Source organism: Nicotiana attenuata, chromosome 1 (assembly GCF_001879085.1).
Source record: "Nicotiana attenuata strain UT chromosome 1, NIATTr2, whole genome shotgun sequence".
NCBI lineage: Eukaryota > Viridiplantae > Streptophyta > Magnoliopsida > Solanales > Solanaceae > Nicotiana > Nicotiana attenuata.
This window is the reverse complement of record NC_031989.1, coordinates 99,108,487-99,130,742: the sequence shown is the minus strand read 5'-3', so window position 1 is coordinate 99,130,742 and position 22,256 is coordinate 99,108,487. Positions and strand designations below refer to the sequence as shown.

The 22,256-nt window shown below is 37.5% G+C and overlaps 1 protein-coding gene and 1 long non-coding RNA gene across 4 annotated transcripts; both read right to left on the bottom strand.

Annotated features, from left to right (window-relative positions):
• Window positions 7,203-9,133, bottom strand: LOC109241822. 3 transcript variants are annotated; one of them, XR_002070304.1, is made up of 4 exons: window positions 9,083-9,133; window positions 8,438-8,561; window positions 8,042-8,319; window positions 7,203-7,396 (listed from the first exon to the last, which is right to left on the bottom strand). It is a non-coding gene; the product is annotated as an uncharacterized LOC109241822 (long non-coding RNA). The 3 variants fall into 3 exon arrangements; XR_002070302.1 differs by lacking the exon at window positions 9,083-9,133 and having other exon boundaries at window positions 8,438-8,813; XR_002070303.1 differs by lacking the exon at window positions 9,083-9,133 and having other exon boundaries at window positions 8,042-8,276; window positions 8,438-8,811.
• Window positions 10,267-13,088, bottom strand: LOC109238841 (replication protein A 70 kDa DNA-binding subunit B-like). The gene is made up of 7 exons (XM_019405323.1): window positions 12,923-13,088; window positions 11,463-11,620; window positions 11,093-11,369; window positions 10,894-10,984; window positions 10,711-10,826; window positions 10,535-10,613; window positions 10,267-10,435 (listed from the first exon to the last, which is right to left on the bottom strand). The coding sequence occupies exons 1-7, from the start codon at window positions 13,086-13,088 to the stop codon at window positions 10,267-10,269; spliced, it is 1,056 nt and encodes a 351-aa protein (XP_019260868.1).

The following is a 22,256-nucleotide window of genomic DNA, read 5'->3' as shown; positions in this document are numbered from 1 at the left end:
TCGCGAACACGATGGGATTCACGCGTTCGTGAAGAAGGATTTTTGATTACTGAGATTCTGTGCTTCATGTTCACGACTATAGACTCGCGTTCGCGAAGATTTGGACGACAATGCTTCGCGTTCGCGAATCCAAGATCGCGTTTGCGATGAAGAAGCTGGGCCTAGTGGGGGACTTGGCCTTCAGGTTCGCGAATGTGTTGCCACGTTCGCGATGGGTAGGATGGTAAAGCTTCCGTTTGCATAGAGGAACCGGGGAGCAGAAGCTGGTTGTGCCTTGCGTACGCGAGTGACTTGTCGCATTCGTGAAGAAGGGTCGACTAGGTAGTGTATAAGTTTCCAAAAAAATGAGTTTTGATTCATTTTATCTCAATTTTTCCACGGGAATCGGGCTTGGGGCAATTCTGAAGTGTCATTTCATCATCCATCGTGTGGTAAGTGAATTCCTTCATATTGTGATACATGAGTTATATATGGATGTAAACATGGGGATTTGTTGGAATTGTGGAATTTTTGAAGAAAATCAAGAAATTTAATATTGGGATTTTGGCCACGAAATTGGACATGGAATTAGGAATAAATTTTATATTTGAGTTCGTGGTTTATGGATAATGTTTATCTTCGAAAATTTTCGAAATCTGTGCATATGGGCCCGAGGGTTGACTTTGTTGACTTTTCGAGCGAAGTTGGGAATTATTATAAAGTGATTAATTATGAGTATTGGAGTATATTTTATAGAGATAAAATCTCTCGCAGGATATTCAACAAACGCAAATGATTGTTTCCTCGTGATTCCGGAACATCCATATTTTCTCCCTGAGCTCTTGATTTTAATTGATCTCCCAAAAAAAAATAGTTCCCCCAATTTCGTCCATCAAAAGTTTAACTTGAAAATTATCCGTATCTTTTTGAATATATACAAAATCTGTCTTTAATTTAACTTATTTTCACGAATTTGAGGTGAAGCTCCATTGTGTAGTGCTTTTACTGTTGATCTAAAAAAAAATTGCATGTGGGCTGAAACAACAAAAGAAGGAGAAACAAATACAAAACAACAAAATTGAAGTTAAAGAGGGATTGATTGTTTTCTATATTAGATGCATAGCAAAAAACATGGCCAGAATTGATTGAAATGACCTGCAAGTAGAAGGAATTTGAGGAAGACGAAGAAAATTTGAGAAGCAATCTAAACTTTGTTAGTTCATTATGTAAATAAATTGGATGAAACCCTACCTTGGAGTCATTTAAAAATTACACGTAGTGTTTGTGTAGGGAAAAAAGTCACGTACATGATTTATTTGTAAGAGCTAATATAAAAAGACTTAAATGCCCTCAAACGTTACAAAAAGACTTTAAACATACAGGTCGAAACCGCAACTTTTCTAATAGTATATAGTAAAGTATAGATAAATGAATTTAAATGGTATCAAAGGCAAAACTGTAGACATATCTTTTTCTTACTACCCTCTTTTGCAACAACAACATTAAATGACATTTACACACTTTATTTAAAATTATAAAATATATATTCAATATGTACATTTTTTTTTTTTGGTAATTAACTCTTTTATTAATCACCAGTAAAGCTTTACAAAATCCTATAGTTAGCTAACACAGCTAGACTATCATATTTACATAACTCTCGACTCTTCCTATGTTCTAATATCTAAAACTTTGGACTATATCCAGTAGTCTAGGAGGAGCTCGTACACAGCACACACAAGCTACCTCTTTAGCTATCCTTTCCCATCCTATACTTGTTTTCTCAAAAATTCTTCTGCTCCTCTCTATCCATATACTATGTACAATTTCAGAATATATCATCTTGAAAAGTTGAGCTTCCTTTGTTTTCCCTTTAGTTCTCTTGATCACCTCATTCACATATTGTTCCCAGGTAGCTGCTACTATGTTTTGGTTCTGTGTCCAGTACATCAGCTTTTGCATCACTGCTTTTGTATACTCACACTCCATAAAGAGATGATCTCTTGTTTCCTCTTCTCTCTGGCATAAACTGCATTTTGTTTCTACATGCATTCCCCATTTGCTCAATCTATCTGCAGTAAGTAATCTATTCTGCATCTGCAACCAAACTGTGAATTTAGCTTTTGGCCTTGCAGCATTACCAAACATCAAGCACTTCCATGGCATTCTTAGATGATCACCTAGCAGCTGAAGGTATATATGTTTAATACTTCCTTTTTTCCTGCAGATCTGCACATTGTTCTGCTCCATTATATGCCTGGCCTCTATTATTTTCCTTACCATCCAACTTGCTTGTTGTGGGACTTGGACTTGTTCCATCTGTTTACCCTTTATATAATATGTATAAATCCACCTTATCCACATTCTATCTTCTTTCTCTGCTAAATTCCAATACAGTTTAATTATAGCTGCCTTATTCCAGATTTTCATGTTAGTGAGGTTCCATCCTCCACTACTCTTAGGATAACAAACTTTTTCCCAGCTGATTAGTGCTTTCTTTGTGATGACATTATTTCCTGTCCACAGATAACTTCTACAGAAGCTCTCCACAACTTTCATCACCTTTGTTGGTATTATGAACAGTTGAGCCCAATAGGACTGAACACCAAATAAAACACTACTTATCAGTTGGCTTCTTCCTGCATATGATAATTTTTTTGCTGTCCATGAAGTGATCCTTGCTACAATCTTCTCTATGAGAGGCTACCATTGTATCATTGTTAGCTTCCTTGTTGACGGTGGAACTCCCAGGTACTTGAAAGGTAACTCTCCTCTTGAAAATCCGATTATTTGCAGCATCTGCTCTTGGACTTGTTGCTTCACTCCTCCAAAATAGATGAAGCTTTACCCAATATTTGCTTGCAATCCTGATGCCTCTGAGAATTGATTATAACTTTGCAGCACCTCAGTTATTGATTCAACATCTCCTCTAGAAAATATTAGAAGGTCATCTGCAAAACATAAATGAGTTAGTTTTAATTTGCCACATTTGGGGTGATAATGGTATTGCTTCCTCTCTGTCATTTCTAGTAGGATTCGACTTAGATATTCCATTGCAATTGCGAATAGAAATGGAGACATAGGATCTCCTTGTCTAAGTCCCTTCTCAGCATTGAAAGGTTCAGTTGGTTCTCCATTCACCATGATAGTGTAGTTCATTGTTTTAACACATTCCATCACCCAAGCTATAAATCTTTCTGGGAATCCTATTAGCCTCATATTCTGCTCCAAGTAGTTCCATTCAACTGAATCATAAGCCTTTTGTATGTCTATTTTGATCATACACCTTGGTGATATATGTTTCCTTGTGTACCCCTTTATTAGTTCATGAGCCAGAATGATATTATCACCTATTTTTCTGCCTGGGACAAAGCCAGCTTGAGCTTCACATATAATCCCTCCAATTACCTTCTTTATTCTTGCAGCCAGGATCTTTGAAATCAGTTTATATAGCACTGTGCAACATGCTATTGGTCTAAATTCTCTGATTGTTGTTGGGTATCAGGGTGACGGCTGTACAGTTAATGGCTCTATATAATCTTCCTGTTGAGAAGAAGTCTTGTATTGCTGTAGTCACTTCACTACCAATAATGTGCCATACTCTTTTAAAAAATACAGCATTAAATCCATCTATCCCTGGAGCCTTATCATCTCCTATTCCTTTTAGTCCCTCAAACACTTCCTGCTTAGTAACCTATTTGCATAACATCAGTCTTTGTTCTTAAGTTAGCATTAGTCCTTTCTTCATTACTGTTCTATTCACTGCTGTAAATCTTCTTGCTGATGTACCCATTAGACTCTTATCGAAACTAATTATCTCTTCTTTAACCTCATCTGGTTTATTAACTTTCTTCCCTTCCATGGTTGTCAGCTCCTTTATTTGCTTCCTGTACTTCCTTTCTTTCATTACTGTTGAGAAATACTTAGTGTTTATATCTCCCAGTTGTATCCATTTTGCTCTTGCCCTCTGTTTCATAATACTCTTTTCAATCATTGACCACTTTTTCAGTTTTTGTAATGCATTTCTTTCTTGCTCTTGCATAGCATCTGTAAAGTTCTTTTGCATCTGACTCTGCACTCTTCTGATTTCATTCCTTGCTTCTTCCATTTTTTGTTCAGCATTTCTAAATTCTCTATTATTCAATGTCTTTAGCCTTGTTCTTAGTGCTTTCATTTTCCTCCATATTCCCCTCATGATCCAAGGATCTTTATGTTGTTCCCAGGTCTCTTTTACTATTTGATCAAATTCCCTATGGTCTGCCCAAACATTGAAAAATCTAAATGGACATTTAGTATTATTCTATTCCTCTCCCATGTTCAGCAACATTGGTGCATGGTCGGATATTCCTGGCAGCTCATACTCCATTACTATATTTTCCCATTTCATCATCCATTCATAATTCCCAAATGCCCTATCAATTCTGCTTTGAATTCTGTCTTCCATTCTTTGCTTATTTGTCCATGTATAATAATCCCCTTTCCATATCACTTCATTCAAGTTAGTTGTTTGAAGGCAGTCATTGAAGTCTTGGACATCAGCTTGTTGCACTGGATTACCTTGGTCTCGATCTGTTGAACTCAATATTGCATTAAAATCCCCTATTACTAGCCAAGGTTTGGCAATACCTTGAGCTAGTGTCTTCAGTTCCTCCCATATCCCTCTTCTTTGTTCAATTGTATTGAACCCATATATAAAAGTTACCAAGCAGTCTATTTCACATCCTGTAACTTCACAATGTATCAACTGTGCAGTCTCCTTCACCTTAACTACCTGAAAGTTATTTGTATCCCATATTACCCATATCCTCCCATTCCTAGCAGATGAATAATTGTGCAAACTATTCTATCCCATAGCTATATTTCTAGTGATTGTTCCAGCTTTGTTTTCCTTGACCCTTGTTTCAACTATAGCAGCTATTCCTATTTTTTTTGTTTTGAGGATTTTCTTTAATTCTTTCTGCTTATATCTCTTATTCAATCCCCTTGTATTCCACACTAACCAGTTCATAAAGATCTCTTTGCCTTACCTCCTATATCAGGAGGTTCAGTGTGAGCACCATTCCCCCCTCTACTTAGTATTTGAAATCCATTCCTTAATGGAACTGATCCAAGCACTGGAAAGTTGATATCATTAAACTCTGGGCTTGCCCTCTCCAGCTCTTGATTTTTGCTCATAACCATAGGTGTTTGCTCTTCTTGTAATACTGAGATCTTGATCACCCCTGAGCCTTGCCCTGTTTCCATTCCTGTTGTGGCCACATGTTGCTGCTGCTTGGTTAGTTTTGGTTTTGCCCTAGCTTCTTCTGCTACAATCTGTGTTTTCCCATTCTCTTTAGTTACCCATTGTTGTGTTATCTTCTTAGGCTTTCTCTTTTCATTCATTACTACACCATACTGCCTCTGTCCTTTCCCTTCTTGCTTGCAGTTGTGCCCAGTGACCTGGCATATTTCACAAAATTTAGGCTTTCAATCATAGTAAATTGGCTGCAGGAAGGTGCTTCCATTTGGGTCTTCAACCAATATTTCCTCCTTCAAAGGCTTTGTCACACCCACCTCTATTAACATCCTGGCATAGGACACCCTCAACTGTTTAGCAGTACGCCCATCAGCATACATAGGCGTACCAATTGAGCTTGCTATTCTACTTAGTGAGTTCTCCCCCCAACAATTCAGTGGAAGTTTAGGGAATCTAATCCATAGAGGAATTTCAGTGGGGAATTCCTTCTTAAAATCAAATTCAGCTATCCACTGTTTAAGAATAATAGGCCTGTTACTGATTGTGTATGGTCCAGCTAACATAATTTCCTTCATATCCTCCATAGTCTTAAACCCGACAATATAATAGCCATCATCATGCAAGTATAGCTCTGGATCTGGAATTATGTTCCAATTAATTTCTATATACATTTTCATTACATTGTATCCTGGTAGTTCACCCAGTACATACACAATTAGGGCCCCTTGCCATTTTTTTGTTTCTCTATCAACCTCTTTTTTATCTAATTGAACAATAACTTGGCCATCTACCACTTTTGGTGGAATATAGGTTAGTTTCATACCATTTTCTGCTGCTTTATTCTTCACAAATAAACTCGTCCATGCTGATTTCTCCTCCACCCTTGGCTCTTCCTTGTTCTCTTCAGCTATTGTTACTGTTCCATTGGCTGGTGACTGGGTGCTGTTCTCATTCACTTTAGTTGCTTTCCCACCTAGATCTCGTTCCTTCAGCACTGGATCTGGACTCGTTTGGAGCTCGTGATTACTTTCTGAAGCTTCAGCTTGTGATGTAGCTCCTTTGTTTGCATCCGCTATTCCCATCTCATCTTCCTCATCTTCCTTTGAATCTTTAACGTTTCCAGCTATACTATTGAACTTATCAATTGGAATCTTCCGTGGTCGGCCTCGTCCTCTTCCTTGGCCACCACCCCTGCCTCTCGCCCCTGCCATTGACACACCAACGTAGGTTAGACTAACTTACGCCGAGAGCATAGAGAGAGAGAGAAGATTTTGCCTATAAACAACTATATATGTACATTTTCGACAAATAAATTATGAGACAATTCATGAGGCATCTATGTATTACTAGATAATGTTGCCCATGCTTTGCATGGGCCCAACAAATTATAGTGTAAACTTATTTTTATTTATCACAAAAGATTAGCAGATAATTTTGCTGATAGTGGTGTTTATATGTGCAGTAGCGAAAGAAAGGTAAATGTAAATCTACATGATGACCTGGAGTGCAATAACTTTGTAGTTACTGCTAGAATTACAATTCTGTTTGTATATCTATCTTGATATTACATAGCTAAAAAATTAAAAATTTCATTAGTTAGCTTTCTAGAGTAATGTTGAACCACTTCATTGTTTGCAGAAGAAAAAGAAGAAGAAGCTAGTAATACATGGTACAAAAATCTTGATTCAAATAACCTTTGAAAACAGATCCATCTGTTTAGCTCTTTGTAATCACGTCGAAGCTCATTTAAATCTCCAGGAATTTCCACAAGCCATAAGAGATTGTAACGAAGCATCCGAAATCGAAAATAACCTCTCAAGCTCTTTGTTATGACGCTGAAGCCCATTATACATCTATAATTCTTTTGTTAAATAGTAAAAGTAGACATCAGTAGTATAAAAGTAAACACCATGGGATAAACGTCTCAAACTTTCGGAAATGTACATGGATCCTAATTATAAGATGTTATACAATATCTGGAGGCCGCTCCAAGATCCAAAAAATAATACCAATTGACTTCAAAAACATAGGCATACACTACTGACAACTATTTAGGCAAAAAATGTGAAACATTTTGTTAAGGCGGCCAAATATCTAAACCTTGTTAAAAGATCGGTATGATCTGTCAAAATGTCTCTGTACATCGCATACCATTTCAGCGAACATCACTGCCTTGACAATCTGTACAAATAAAGAGAGATTTTATTTTCATATTTGAAACATTACGTTTAACACTTCCAAACAGATCCCACGAAACTGCATAAGTCAACCTATCCAAACATCTCACTCTCAATAACAACAAAATATGTATATGTAATGGGACATATCCATGGTTATTCTTGTGGGATGTTAGCTGCCTCACTGAAGCCGGCATAGAGGTGGGTAACACTAAATATGACGTTTTTCTTGTATTGTGATAACTCAACTTACCTCCCAAAGAGAGCTTTAGCGGTACATACATTACATGGTGACATAAAATGGTTATGTAAGTGATTTGTCAGTATATAAAAAATCAAGGAGAATAGATATCTCATCAGGCATTTCAAAATTTTATGAGACCAAAAAGGAAGCCAAAATTTAATCAAGAAACTTATGCAGGAAAAAAATATCTCGACTCCTTACATGTGCAGCTAAAAGGTCTAAGTTGTCCAGCTTTAAAATAAACTATTGCATGATTTTCACCACCTAAATCAATTCATTCTCCTTAGCAAACACTACTTTTTTTTAATATCTCGAAATGGAACACCATTTTGAAAGACAAAACAAATCCTGAAACAAATATCATAAAAAATTATATGGATGAGAGCAGTATGCAAATATTCTAACCTTGACTGCGGCTTTAGTAGAGTACTTGGTTCCCTTTTCCGTTTCTTAGTTGCTTTTGCATTAGCCCCAAGTATTGACTCTTCTTCCATAATTCTCTCGGCATCACCCACAGATGCTGACTCTTCTGGTAGAAACATGGTTGGTTTTTATGTGTATGATAAAAGGACCAGAGAACCTGCATTTTTGTCTGGTGTTCTGGATGATGACCTTTGTAGTTGAATTCTGAACAGTTTATCTGCAAGTAGTTGATTGATATGGGCAACAGGGAATAACTCATTCTGCAAACAGATAGGAAAAACAATGGACTTGTCAAAGCTTATGTTTATGTGTTAACTATCGAAGTATTATATTAACTTTGTTGGCTTATGTTAACTGCAATGTTGTATATGTATGTACCTTAATGTTGATGATATCGTATATTTGTTCAGCTGTCGTTGACAACATCCTTTCGCCCAAGCCTTCAGACACTGTTGCTGTCGTCGTGCCTGTTTCATCTGTAATTTCTACCTCAAAGTGGCACCTATGATGTGGTTTTACAGTTCAATTGAAAATATAGAGACACTACAAATTCCAAAACAGTTCTGTAATTACAATATTTATATATCATTAAAAGTATCACACTTTACACCACAAATAAATCGAGTTAAAAGATAACAGATAGATTGAACAGAACACAAACTCATTGACCTATTAACAATTAGGTCAAGGCTTTACGTTTCTATGATTCGCACAAAGTAACATATAAGAAATCAGGTAGGAAAACTAATAGCTTTAACTTATTTCAGGCATAACTTTTACAATAATAGAAGCCTGAACATTTGAGTTTTCTCTGTAGCTATTCAAAAGTCAGGACATGAAAACTATTGGAACAAAAAAGGAAAGAAAACTCTTTCGGATAGTGAAAAGAGGGTGAAAGTAATCAGAGTTTAACTGAAACTCACTGGTCTATTCATAACTCGGCCAAAGCTTTACTTTGACAAAGTTCCATAAGTCAGAAATAGAGAAACATATAATAAACAAGGTAAAAATCAAATAAAATACTTGTAACTGCAAATGCTAGCAGAAGAAATGCAGTAGTTTGTGCCTCTGCCTTTGTTTTCTTCTGTCGTTAGAATAGCGTTAGTTGTGGTTAAAGAAAGCTACAGTTTGTTTTTGTTTAGCTCATTGCTTGTGCTCTAGTGAGCTTAAATGAGTTTTCAGCTATAGTGCATCCCAAAATATCGCAAAGTGGTTATTAACGTGTATGCATAAGAAAAACAAAAGAACATGGAAAAAGCCTTGAGGGGTGATATTATCACATTTTTAAGAAAAACTGGCTACTTTGACTTTTGAGGCGACACAGATTATTAATGCACACAGTATTAAATATTGTCAGTGACATCATCTTATTAGTAGCGGTTGTTACCTTGGAATTAACATTCGTGGTAGCCTGCAGTTTATGCATTGAATCTCCCTTTTTATTTTGCTCCGAACAAGATGGTTACATTCAGAACAACGTAGCAGATAAAATCGTTGGAAATACTCAGGTAGCGAAATTTCTCCTTCCACGTAAAAAATTTCTGCCTGCAAAGTGTAAATAATGAAACAAGTCGTCAGGTTTATTTTTTTTATAATATAAGCAATGGAACTTGCTAAATCATCAATTGTTAATTGCATATAATTTCCAGTGACGAAATAATACAAAGTTGCGTATTAGAGGAACAATATTGTAGCTTGTATTGAGTAATAAGATACTGTAAGATGCCTAAAGTAACAGGAGAGATCAAAAGGGCGGATCAACCTGAACACTTGATAATATTCTTATTAACATATGGAAAATGTAGGATTTGTATGAAGCACATAACTACAATCCCAAAACTCTATTCTAGCAAGATAATTAGTCTGCTATAATTAACAGTAAGTAAGCAGCCATAGTTGAAGTTGTAAGCTTCTGGTATACATCTATTTGATTAACATGTGTTCAATATGGCCAGCAAGTAAGAAAATAACATATGTGGTAATTTGGAACTACAGAACCTAAGAAAATTCCTAAAAAAGATAAACAACGTAAGAGGATCTGTTTGATAGGTAGTTGAATTTTAGCGTAAGAGTTTATTCCAAAAATTTATACTCTAATATTGTTTAGACCATAATGTTATTGGGCTGACACGAATAGTAGCATATTAGAACATATTTAACAGTTATCCATATTGTATAAAAGATACATGGTGTGGCACACTGGAGGTTTAACAGTTATCCATATTGTAATTTACTGAACTCACACCGGAGGTTTGAGTAGCAATAGATGAAATAGATAATATTTCATCGTCAACAGCTACAAGATTAAGCGATGAAGCTGACTCTGCTGAACTCTTCACTGTGTATTCGATTAACATTTCTTTGTTCTTATCTACCCTATAATTCGCACAGGAAATGTCAGACAATTTTTTTTTCACAAAACAAATTATAATTGAATAATAATGTGATACATTTTAAGCATAGTTTGTATTGTACCAATTCCGTAATTCAGTTGCTTGCACATATAGGGGATTGATTAAGATTGTTGAGTTGTATCTTGTTGCCAAACGGGAAACTGTGTATGCAAATTTTGTTAATAACCAACGCGGAACCATTATCCATATGTAAAAATAGGAACTTCATGAACTTACCACCATGGTATGTTGTGGTACCTATCCGTTTCGCGAGAATAACAGGATATTCTTGAAGTTGCCTCACTTGTCTCGGTAACTCAATTCCTTCATTGCTTGCCAAATCTTCCCATATAGTGAAGAAAAGAGGTTTCTTCCTGTACATGTACTTTTATAAGTGTCAGTTAGAGATTTTGTTATGTAACAGAAAATTAAATGACTCACGTATTGTCCATAACTATGGCCTCTTGAAATCTCTTAGTCTGATCAGCGGTGTATTGCATTACACCACAGTTTGCCACTACAGCTAGTAGATCTATTGTTATAAACAAAAAACAAATGTAGGTAAAACCAATATACTTGCATTGACCATGGGTCCGAAGCAATTAAGCTCTTATAAGGCATAGGGTTATTTGAAACATACCAAATTCAACACCAGAAGGCTGTTGTTCAACGTCGGCGAACGAAATCGCACTCAGTCTCGACGGAGGAGGTAACGGTGCCTCCTTTTCGTTAGTTTTTGGGATAGACTCAATAATAGTGAATCTGTCAACGATCCACTCAAACTGGCCAATATGTAGTGAATAAGGCTGCGGATTTCTAACCTTCACAGTTGAAATCAGATATGTCTCAAAAAGTTCGAACAAGTTATCACATCGTTTAATGTCGTCACCATAGAGTATTACACAAATTTGTTCCTCCTACAGTGTTATCAAGAATGATAACGCAGTAATTATTGGAAGAGTACAAGTGAGAAGATGTTATGTTACAATTATGGTTGTAACGTGACTTACGTTTACATCCTGGACAATTATTGTCTGAAAATGAACTCGCTGATCTCTACTGTCTCGCGGCCAAAATTTATCTACAGTCTGGACTTTACAAGTCCATTCTGTAGTTAGTGGTGTAATTTCACTGATACTAAGTCTTTCTTCCATTTTCTCAATATAACCTGTATATTGATAAGTGTAAAATTGCAAGAACAAATCCCAGGATTAAACACAAACCAAGAAGCACAACCAAATATTTTAAGAAACAAAATTCAACCTATTCAAACAAATAAGTTAACACTTCGGGAAAAAATAAATAAGCTTATAAAAGAAAGATAGATAAATATTTGAGGCACAATAATGTTTTGACATATAGGCACAATAATGTTTTGACATATATTCTGAAAAAGAAAACAACTTATTGTATGAAGAAAATGGAAGAAGTTCTGTTCTTGGTATCACTAAATTTTTTTAGTAAATTGTTTCATATACAGAACTGAAAATAACATATTATTCAAAGCAACAGTAGAGAAAAGCATATAAAGAGATTTAGATGTATAATAAGTCCAAAATTTCTCAAAAAGCATAATCAGTAAAACCCAAAATTGACTAATTAACATACGACACTGTGCTAGCACTGGGGAACCCCCAAAAAACAAGCAGCAATGACATCGATAAAATTCAACATTGAAGGGGAACGTACAGATTTTTTTCGTGAAATCGAAAGTAGCGACCAAATTGCTATCAAAACAGCAAAGAACTTACAATAATTCAAAACAAACTCATAGATTACAGTGATAACAAATTATTCACTCACTTGAAAGTTGAAACAAAGAAGAAATCAGAGGATGAAGTAGTAGAATGCAGACAGAGAAAAACAAAGAAGATGAATAGATAGAGATAGAGAGTGACCTATCTGTCATACAAAAGCGCCGCAGACTTCTTGTATTTGCACCAACTGTAAAGTTGATTCACACACGTTAGCTTTCAGCCAAAATTAGGAGCAATATGAAATGACCAGAATACCCTTTAGCAGCAAGCACACATGACGACCTTCAGCTGCTTCTCTCGCTCTTCCATATATTAGTAATAACTAGATAATGTTGCCCATGCTTTGCATGGGCCCAACAAATTATAGTGTAAACTTATTTTTATTTGTCACAAAAGATTAGCAGATAATTTTGCTGATAGTGGTGTTTATATGTGAAGTAGCGAAAGAAAGGTAAATGTAAATCTACATGATGACCTGGAGTGCAATAACTTTGTTGATGACCTGGAGTGCAATAACTTTGTAGTTACTGCTAGAATTACAATTCTGTTTATATATCTATCTTGAGATTACATAGCTAAAAAATTAAAAATTTCATTAGTTAGCTTTCTAGAGTAATGTTGAACCACTTCATTGTTTGCAGAAGAAAAAGAAGAAGAAGCTAGTAATACATGGTACAAAAATCTTGATTCAAATAACCTTTGAAAACAGATACATTTGTTTAGCTCTTTGTAATCACGTCGAAGCTCATTTAAATCTCCAGGAATTTCCACAAGCCATAGGAGATTGTAACGAAGCATCCGAAATCGAAAATAACCTCTCAAAACAGAGGAAATCCTTCTGTTTAGCTCTTTGTTATGACGCCGAAGCCCATTATACATCTATAATTCTTTTGTTAAATAGTAAAAGTAGACATCAGTAGCATAAAAGTAAACACCATAGGATAAACGTCGCAAACTTTCGGAAATGTACATGGATCCTAATTATAAGATGTCATTATACAATATCTGGAGACCGCTCCAAGATCCAAAAAATAATACCAATTGCCTTCAAAAACATAGGCATACACTACTGACAACTATTTAGGCAAAAAATGTGGAACATTTTGTTAAGGCGACCAACTATCTAAACCTGGTTAAAAGATCGGTATGATCTGTCAAAATGTCTCTGTACATCGCATACCATTTCAGCGAACATCACTGCCTTGACAATCTGTACAAATAAAGAGAGATTTTATTTTCATATTTGAAACATTATGTTTAACACTTCCAAACAGATCCCACGAAACTGCATAAGTCAACCTATCCAAACATCTCACTCTCAATAACAACAAAATATGTATCTGTAATGGGACATATCCATGGTTATTCTTATGGGATGTTAGCTGCCTCACTAAAGTCGGCATAGAGGTGGGTAACACTAAATATGCCGTTTTTCTTGTATTGTGATAACTCAACTTACCTCCCAAAGAGAGCTTTAGCGGTACATACATTACATGGTGAAATAAAATGGTTCTGTAAGTGATTTGTCAGTATATAAAAAATCAAGGAGAATAGATATCTCATCAGGCATTTCAAAATTTTATGAGACCAAAAAGGAAGCCAAAATTTAATCAAGAAACTTATGCAGGAAAAAAATATCTCGACTCCTTACATGTGCAGCTAAAAGGTCTAAGTTGTCCAGCTTTAAAATAAACTATTGCATGATTTTCACCACCTAAATCAATTCATTCTCCTTAGCAAACACTACTTTTTTTTTAATATCTCGAAATGGAACACCATTTTGAAAGACAAAACAAATCCTGAAACAAATATCATAAAAAATTGTATGGATGAGAGCAGTATGCAAATATTCTAACCTTGACTGCGGCTTTAGTAGAGTACTTGGTTCCCTTTTCCGTTTCTTAATTGCTTTTGCATTAGCCCCAAGTATTGACTCTTCTTCCATAATTCTCTGGGCATCACCCACAGATGCTGACTCTTCTGGTAGAAACATTGTTGGTTTTTCAGTGTATGATAAAAGGACCAGAGAACCTGCATTTTTGTCTGGTGTTCTGGATGATGACCTTTGTAGTTGAATTCTGAACAGTTTATCTGCAAGTAGTTGATTGATATGGGCAACAGGGAATAACTCATTCTGCAAACAGATAGGAAATACAATGGACTTGTCAAAGCTTATGTTTATGTGTTAACTATCGAAGTATTATATTAACTTTGTTGGCTTATGTTAACTGCAATGTTGTATATGTATGTACCTTAATGTTGATGATATCGTATATTTGTTCAGTTGTCGTTGACAACATCCTTTCGCCCAAGCCTTCAGACACTGTTGCTGTNGCAATATGAAATGGCCAGAATACCCTTTAGCAGCAAGCACACATGACGACCTTCAGCTGCTTCTCTCGCTCTTCTATATATATATATATATATATATATATATATATATATATATATATATATATATATATATTAGTAGGGTCCTGACCTAACCTCGTCACTACTCGACCGAGGCTAGGCTTGGCACTTACCCGGTACCGTTGTGGTGTACTCATGATACTCTTCTGCACATGTTTCGTGTGTAGATCCAGGTACCTCCTACCAGCCTCGCTACTAGTTGCATACTTGCTGCTGCTCCGGACACTTCAAGGTACATCTGTCGCGTCCGCAGACCTCGGAGTCCCCTTCTATCGCTTTGATGTTGTTCCTCCTTTACTTCTTCTAGTTATTGATGTATAGAAACAATTAGGCAAATTCGTAGAAGCTTGTGACTTATGATGTTTCGGGTCTTGGGGAACATTTGGGTGTATTCGAGAGTTGGTTGTTGTGCATGCCGAGCGATATTTATACCAACTATTTATTTCTTTATTGCAGTTAGTTGTTAGATTTATGATTTCAACTTATTATTCCACAAAATGTTAGGTGTACCTAGTCGTAGAGACTAGGTGCCATCACGACCTCTTACGGAGGGAGATTTGGGTCGTGACAAGTTGGTATTAGAGCTCTAAGTTCAAAGGTGTCCTGAGTTACAAGCAGGTTTAGTAGAGTCTCGCAAATCGGTACGGAGATTCCTTGTCGTGCGAAATTGTCGAGCGAAATTGTTGACTTAGAAGTTCTAATCTTCTTTCTTCTATTCTCTCACAGATGGTGAGGACACGTACAGCCAGATCAGATGACCAGCCACCCGTGCCCCCTACTAGAGCCGCCAAAGGCCGGGGCCAGGGAAGAGGCCGAGGACGTATACGTGGTGCAGTCAGAGCACCCACATGAGCTAGCGTAGAGGATCTACCAGTAGCTCCAGTCGGAGTGCAGGCACCTGAGATGCCTACTACTACACCAGCTCTTCAGGAGACCTTTGCACAGTTTCTGAGGATGTTTGGTACTCTAGCTGAGGCAGGGTTAATGCCCCATGCTCCAGCCACATCTCATGCCGGGGGAGGACCACAAACTCCTGCCGCCCGCACCCTAGAGAAGTGGGTTCAAGTCGATCAGATTCCAGAGGTTATGTCGGTACCACTAGTAGCCCCAATTCAGCCCGAGGGTAGGGCAACAGTTTCTAAGGGGGAGCAGCGTAGGCTCGAGAGGTATGTCGCGCCCCATTTTCTCACAAAATTGGGTTTTGACATTGTGACAACTCTTTTAGATGGGAGATAGAGTTCTCAAAGAATGAGAGTCACCAACTAACGGTTTTTAAGGTGCGTTAGGTCACCTATTTGCAGATAACTCTATTTAACTAGTCAACGCCACCAAAGATCGGGTAAGGACTTAAATTACCTCAAAGAGAAGGTGTTAGGCACTCTTGAAGGTCCACAACTATGGATCCCGGCCAAACTTAAGAATATGTGGATCATAATTAGGCAAGATGATCAAATAAACAAAGAGAATAAAGGGGCATAGAGTTTTATTATACAACAATGAAAATTGAGAAATATCTTATGGGTTACAATGATATAGCTGTAACGGCCTATATTAGATGACTAAGTGTATAAGGAAAGGGGAAGGGGGGTCCTAAGGTTTTTAGCCTAAAGGATCACCCCGTGCAACATAAATAATACTTCGCAACTCCCTTGATATGGGGAATTACTCGTATTATTCAGTGGGCACAGGCTATCATCTCCTGCTACCCGATAACTATGTTGAAGTTGTTTACCTAAAAGCACTTTAGTTCAATTCTAAATCATACCCTATGCGTGCACTACCCATCCCATGCCTATGGTCCAAGAGGCTTTGGACCTCTATTTGGGTGGTTCTAGACTTTACTAATGCTGCTCAAAATGATAAACTTAGGCGACATACAAAACAAATAGGACATTCACGTAAATGGAAGTTAAGGGCCCAAATTATCATCCACACGTAGACAACAAATGCACGTGAACAGATTCTCTCATTAGGCGTTAGACAGTTTCAGAATTGAGGCAAATTACAGTCATTAAGCTCTATTGACATGGTTTATATGTGATTTTGAGTTCCAGAATCGTATATGCAACATTGTTGCTCTTAGTGGTATAGGCGAAGGGGCAGTAAACTATTTGTATGCTTAGAGCTATTAGCGCTGATTTGTAGATATGCATCTTAGGAAGGTGACATTATCCTATAGGCATGATTTCTAATAGTGGCATAGTTAAGAAATGAAACGGTGTTTGAGAGTCCAACATTAACATCGTTGACCATTTTAAGCGAATCACAATACCCTACAGGCAGGATTTCTAACGATCGACAACTGAAAAACTGATTTTTTTGTAATACTTAGCCCCAATAGGCATGTCTTCTAGGCGATCAATATGATAAAAATAGAAAATTAGTTAATTAAAGTCTTATAGGCATGATTTCTAGATGAAAATTGGTAGAATATGCTGCAGTTATGCAAATTGAAGGAATGGTTTATTGGCATTTGTTTCCTATAGGCATGTTGTCTAGTGACACGTAGTAGTAGACATAGGAATAAATAAAGCACTTAAGCTCGTGCTTTGATAATAAACAAGTTGTGTGAGTGTGTGATTCCCCTAATGGCCTGATTTCCACTAGTGTGCAGGGAGATTGAATAGCATATATACAGGTTGAATAATATAGTGAGTAAATCATGTAAATCCTATAGGCATGTTTTTCTTCCATTTCATGTCCAACTTCCCCAATTTCACTAACACCCCAAATTATATGTTATTACAAATTATTACAGACCCCAAGAATGTAAATACAAAAATTACCCAAGAAATAATAGTAGGCCTACAGCAGGCCCAAAAGGAGATACCCAATATTGCCTAGGCCTTCAATAAAAGTCTTTTCTTCTCAAATGGCATGTTCAGATCCAAACAGAGACTATACCGATCAACGTAGCCCCAAAGTCGTAGAGAAACTTAGGCCAAACACTGGTCCACATGAAATACTTCTAGAGACCTTGCTAAAAATCAATAACCACGCACAATTCGACATCAAGTACTCAAAGTGCATTACCATAACCACAGAGAAGTGAATGACACATCACCACACAAAAAACCGAAAGAACATAACCAATACGCCATGCACCAGCAATACCCAATACTCTTTCCGCTCAAATTATGCTACAAGACCCCAATAGAACCGCAAAATATGTGCATATAACACACAAATCATAACTTCCCGTTACATAGAAGGGTAACACTCAGATCATTTCAGAACACGAATAAGCTCAACAATGTTACATCTCGCATTTTCATACGTTAAAAGCTTTGTCTTCAGTGAATTGACGTAGACTCGGGGATGAGATCATCTTGATGTTAACGTACTTACGCTATTTATAACAAGCGTTAAATAAGTGTTATGAAGGATAAAGGGGTACACGAATTAAAGAAAACGAGTTTCGTTGAAAGTGGACAATTTGGAATAAAATACGGGTCGAGTGATAATACCCGATAATTATGAACTAGTACCATAAAAGGTACCATATGACCAAGGTAGTATAATTTATAAAGTATATATTCAGTATATTAAAAATAATTAAAATTTTAAGTAATTTGTGATAATTTTTAAATTATGCGGGTAATTGATTAATTACCGGGTAACAAGACATTACCCGGTTAAATAGTAAGTGGATAGAACTTAATAAGTTATACTCCAAAGACGTGGCAGCACTAGCTTACCACATGAAGTGACTAAGTTAAGCAAAAGTCCTAGGTGGCTACTTATGGAAATTTAACAAAAATAAGACTTAAATATAAGTCTTATCCATGAGACATTGTTTTGTCAATTCCTTTGAAGTTCAAAAACGTTCTTCCTTGGTTCAAGATTTGTTAGGAGTAGAAGCATATCTTCATTAGATAAAAATCGTTGCTTCTCAGTTCAAACACGTTAGAAACAGAAGCAAATTTTCCAACAAGAATTTGTTGGAATAGTAGCAACGTGGAATTTTGTGGTTTCAGAAGAGTACTATGCAATCTTCGCCAAGAATATTATACGGAGTTTTCCTACTCCAGGTATGTTAAGGCCATCCCTTCTTTCTTTTGGCATGTTCCAAATTATACAGAAGAAACGAGCAAACACACAGTTTTCATAAATTACTCTATTTATAGAAATACTAGGGGTGTCTATATTCTTGATTCCCCATGAGAATTATTATTATCTTCTGTTCATGGGTCTCAGAATAATACGCAGTTGAAAGAGTTTATCCAGAAGGAATATTGAGATTTTTACGTATTTTTCATGCATTTCACCCATTTATACATGTGCATCGATCCATGACCAGATGGCGTTATATACACGTATATATGTAAATATATGTATATGTAATATGGGCAAAGGTTATGATGCTATATACGCACCACCACCAGATCAGCTGGTATATATTGATGATGTTCCCCACAGTGGTTGAGACGATTGATAGGATGCCCTCATTTTCTTGATGATATTATGTACACTCATACCTATGCATGACACGATATTTATACGCACGTGCATGACATTATAAATATTTTAGAATTTACAAAGTTATTTAGATTTAAAGTTGTGTTTCTTTATTCCATGTTTCATCTATGTCTTTTATGTACTAATTTTCATGCCTTACATACTCAGTACATTATTCGTACTGACGCCCTATTTCACGGGGCATGCGTTTCATACCCGCAGGTACATTTAGGCAAGTTGACGGTCCCCCTTCTTAGGATTACTGATCAGCGAGAGTTGGCGTGCTCCACTTGATCCGGAGCTGTTTTTGATTTTGGTACGATACGTTTGTGTGTGTGTGTGTATATATATATATATATATATATATATATATATATATATATATATATGGGTATACTCAGTCACATCTTTGTACAGTTATGTTTCTATTAGATGTTTGTAGACAATATGTCTAGTTGGGTTGTATGTGGCCTTGTATGCTTTCAGTTTTGGATGTATAGTTATCTATTGAAGAATTGCCGGCTCGCCCACTGTGTTCTGCATGTATACGTACATATGCCTCGTTAGCAGGTTTCCTTCATGTATGTTATTTCGCAATCCAGCAGATGTTATTCAGGTTCATATCTTAGACGCATGCTTAGGGTTGTTTGACAGGGAGGACTCAGGCATCCGTCGCGGCCCATCAGTTTGGGTTGTGACAAAAGTGGTATCAGAGCAGTTCTGTCCTAGGGTATTCTATAGACCGTGCCTAGTAGAGTCTTGCTTATGGGTGTGTGATGTACCACACTTATAGACAGGAGACTACAACACATATAGGATGCTATACTCTCTTTTTATATTAGATCGTGCGATATAAGAGTTCATGTTCCTAACAATATTTTATATTTTCAGCGATGCCTCCAAAGAGTACGGCCACCTAGAAGGGAAAATCCGTGTCTGGTGAGACTACTAGTCGAGCGCCAGGGTTTGGGGAGAGTCTAATGGTGAGGTTCCATCTCAAACTTCACATACCCCGCCCTTTCCAGAAGAGCTCCGAGGGCACCAGCTTCAGCGTCCACCCTCGTACGTTCAACACCTCAGCCAGAGACATCGGGTTAGGAGATGGGAGATGCTATCTAGCTATTAGCCTGATTAGTTGCTACGCAGGCTCGGCGTTAGGAAATAGGTATTGGTCATATAGATAGGTCCGTCAGTTTGAGGGTTTGTGACTTCATTAATTTAGACCCTCCGGTATTCACTGGGGCAGATCCGATTGAGGACCCTCAGGTATTTATTGATAGAGTGCAGAGGACGTTAAGGGTAATGAAGGCCACTGCGACTCAGTCAGTTGAGCTTACTTCCTATAGACTCCAAGATGTTGCAGTAAATTGGTACGACTCTTGGGAATTGTCTAGAGGTGAGGATGCCCCTCCAACAGTATGGCAAGAGTTTACAGAAGCTTTTCTTCGTCATTATCTGCCACTAGAGCTTAGGCGGGCCAGAGTTGATAGGTTCTTGACCCTTAGGTAGGGTAACATGATTGTTCAGTAGTACAGTCTCCAGTTTGATTTGTTGGGTCGGTATGCACCCGCTATTGTATGTAAGATGGAGGATCGGATTCACCAATTCGTGATGGGATTAGAGCCTCACTTGCTTAACGATTGTATGTCCATCTCACTTCAGCCAGACATGGATATTTCTTGTATTCAGGCATACGCTCAGGGTGTAGAGGAGCGTAAACAAAAACAAAGGGCTGATCGTGAGCATGATAGGGCCCAGAATAAGAGAGCGAGGTCTTCGGGTCCTTCTGGTGAGTTTTGAGGTGGTCAAAGGCAGCAGTACCTGAGGTATCTAGACAAGCCATCGACTAGCGCGCCCCCTCAGTTTGGCAGTAAGAGATTTGACCGTTCCTCATATTTAGGGTCTGGTCAAAATTTCAGGGCCTCAGGTTTTTAGTATAGGGGTGAGTCAAATCAGATGAGGCAGCCTTTGCCACGATGTGCTCAATGTGGTAAGCAGCATACCGGGCAGTGCCGTATAGGATTAGGTGTTTGTTATACTTCTGGTTATCCGGGACACGTTATGAGGGATTGCCCGATTAGAGGTGATGCAAACATGCTCAGCCAGCGGGATTTTTAGCTGGTTCGTCATCATCAGTACGCCCCCCTGGGCATGGTCCACAAGCACCAATGAGACGTGGTAGAGGCAGAGGTGGAGCATCTAGCTCGAGAAACCCTCAGAACCGCATTTATGTGTTGACTAGACGACATCTCAAGGAGCCATCGCCTGATGTTGTTACAGGTATATTATCAGTCTCCTCATATGATGTATATGCACTGACTGACCCGGGTTCCACCTTTTCATACGTTGCTCCGTTGGTTGCTAGTAAGTTTGAAATAAAACCTGTATTGGTTAAACCTTTTGAGGTGTCTACACCTGTTTGGGACTCAGTGATATCTAAGCAAGTATATAGAGGTTATATAATAGTAGTTCATGGTCGATCTACCGTAGCAGACTTAATCGAGTTATATATAGTAGAATTTGATATTATAATGGATATGTATATGTTGGCTTCTTGTCATGCCAACATTGATTATAGATCAAAGATAGTCCGATTTCAATTTCCAGGGGAGCCTGTTTTGGAGTGGAAAGGTAATACGACATCGCCGAGAGGAAGATTCATTTCCTATCTCAAGGAAAGGAAGATGATCAGAAAGGGTTGTATTTATCACTTAGTTCGGGTTCAGGATGTGGAAGTGGAGTCACCAACCATTCAGTCCATCCCGGTGACTAATGAGTTTCCTGCTGAACTTCCGGGTTTCCCGCCAGAGCGAGAAATTGCGTTTGCTATTGACCTACTACCAGATACTCATCCAAAATCTATTCCTCCCTTTTGAATGTCCCCCGTAGAGCTAAAAGAGTTGAAGGAACAACTAAAGGACTTGCTTGAAAAAGGCTTTATCAGACCTAGTACATAACCGTGGGGAACACCTGTGTTATTTGTAAGAAAGAAAGATTGTTCCTTACGGATGTGTATTGATTATATACAGTTGAATAAGGTAACGATCAAGAATAAGTACCCTCTCCCGAGGATTGACGATTTATTTGATCAGTTGCAATGTGCCAAGTGTTTTTCAAAAATAGACTTGAGGTGCGGGTACCATCAGGTAAGGGTTAAGGATGAAGATATACCGAAGA

Coding starts and splice junctions, on each gene's coding strand:
- LOC109238841 (XM_019405323.1), bottom strand. CDS start 13,088: ATGTATAATGGGCTTCGGCGTCATAACAAAGAGCTAAACAGAAGGATT. Junction 11,621..12,922: donor TTACAAAGAGCTAAACAAAT/GTATCTGTTTTC, acceptor ATCAATATACAG/GTTATATTGAGAAAATGGAA. Junction 10,436..10,534: donor GCAACTGAATTACGGAATTG/GTACAATACAAA, acceptor TGCGAATTATAG/GGTAGATAAGAACAAAGAAA.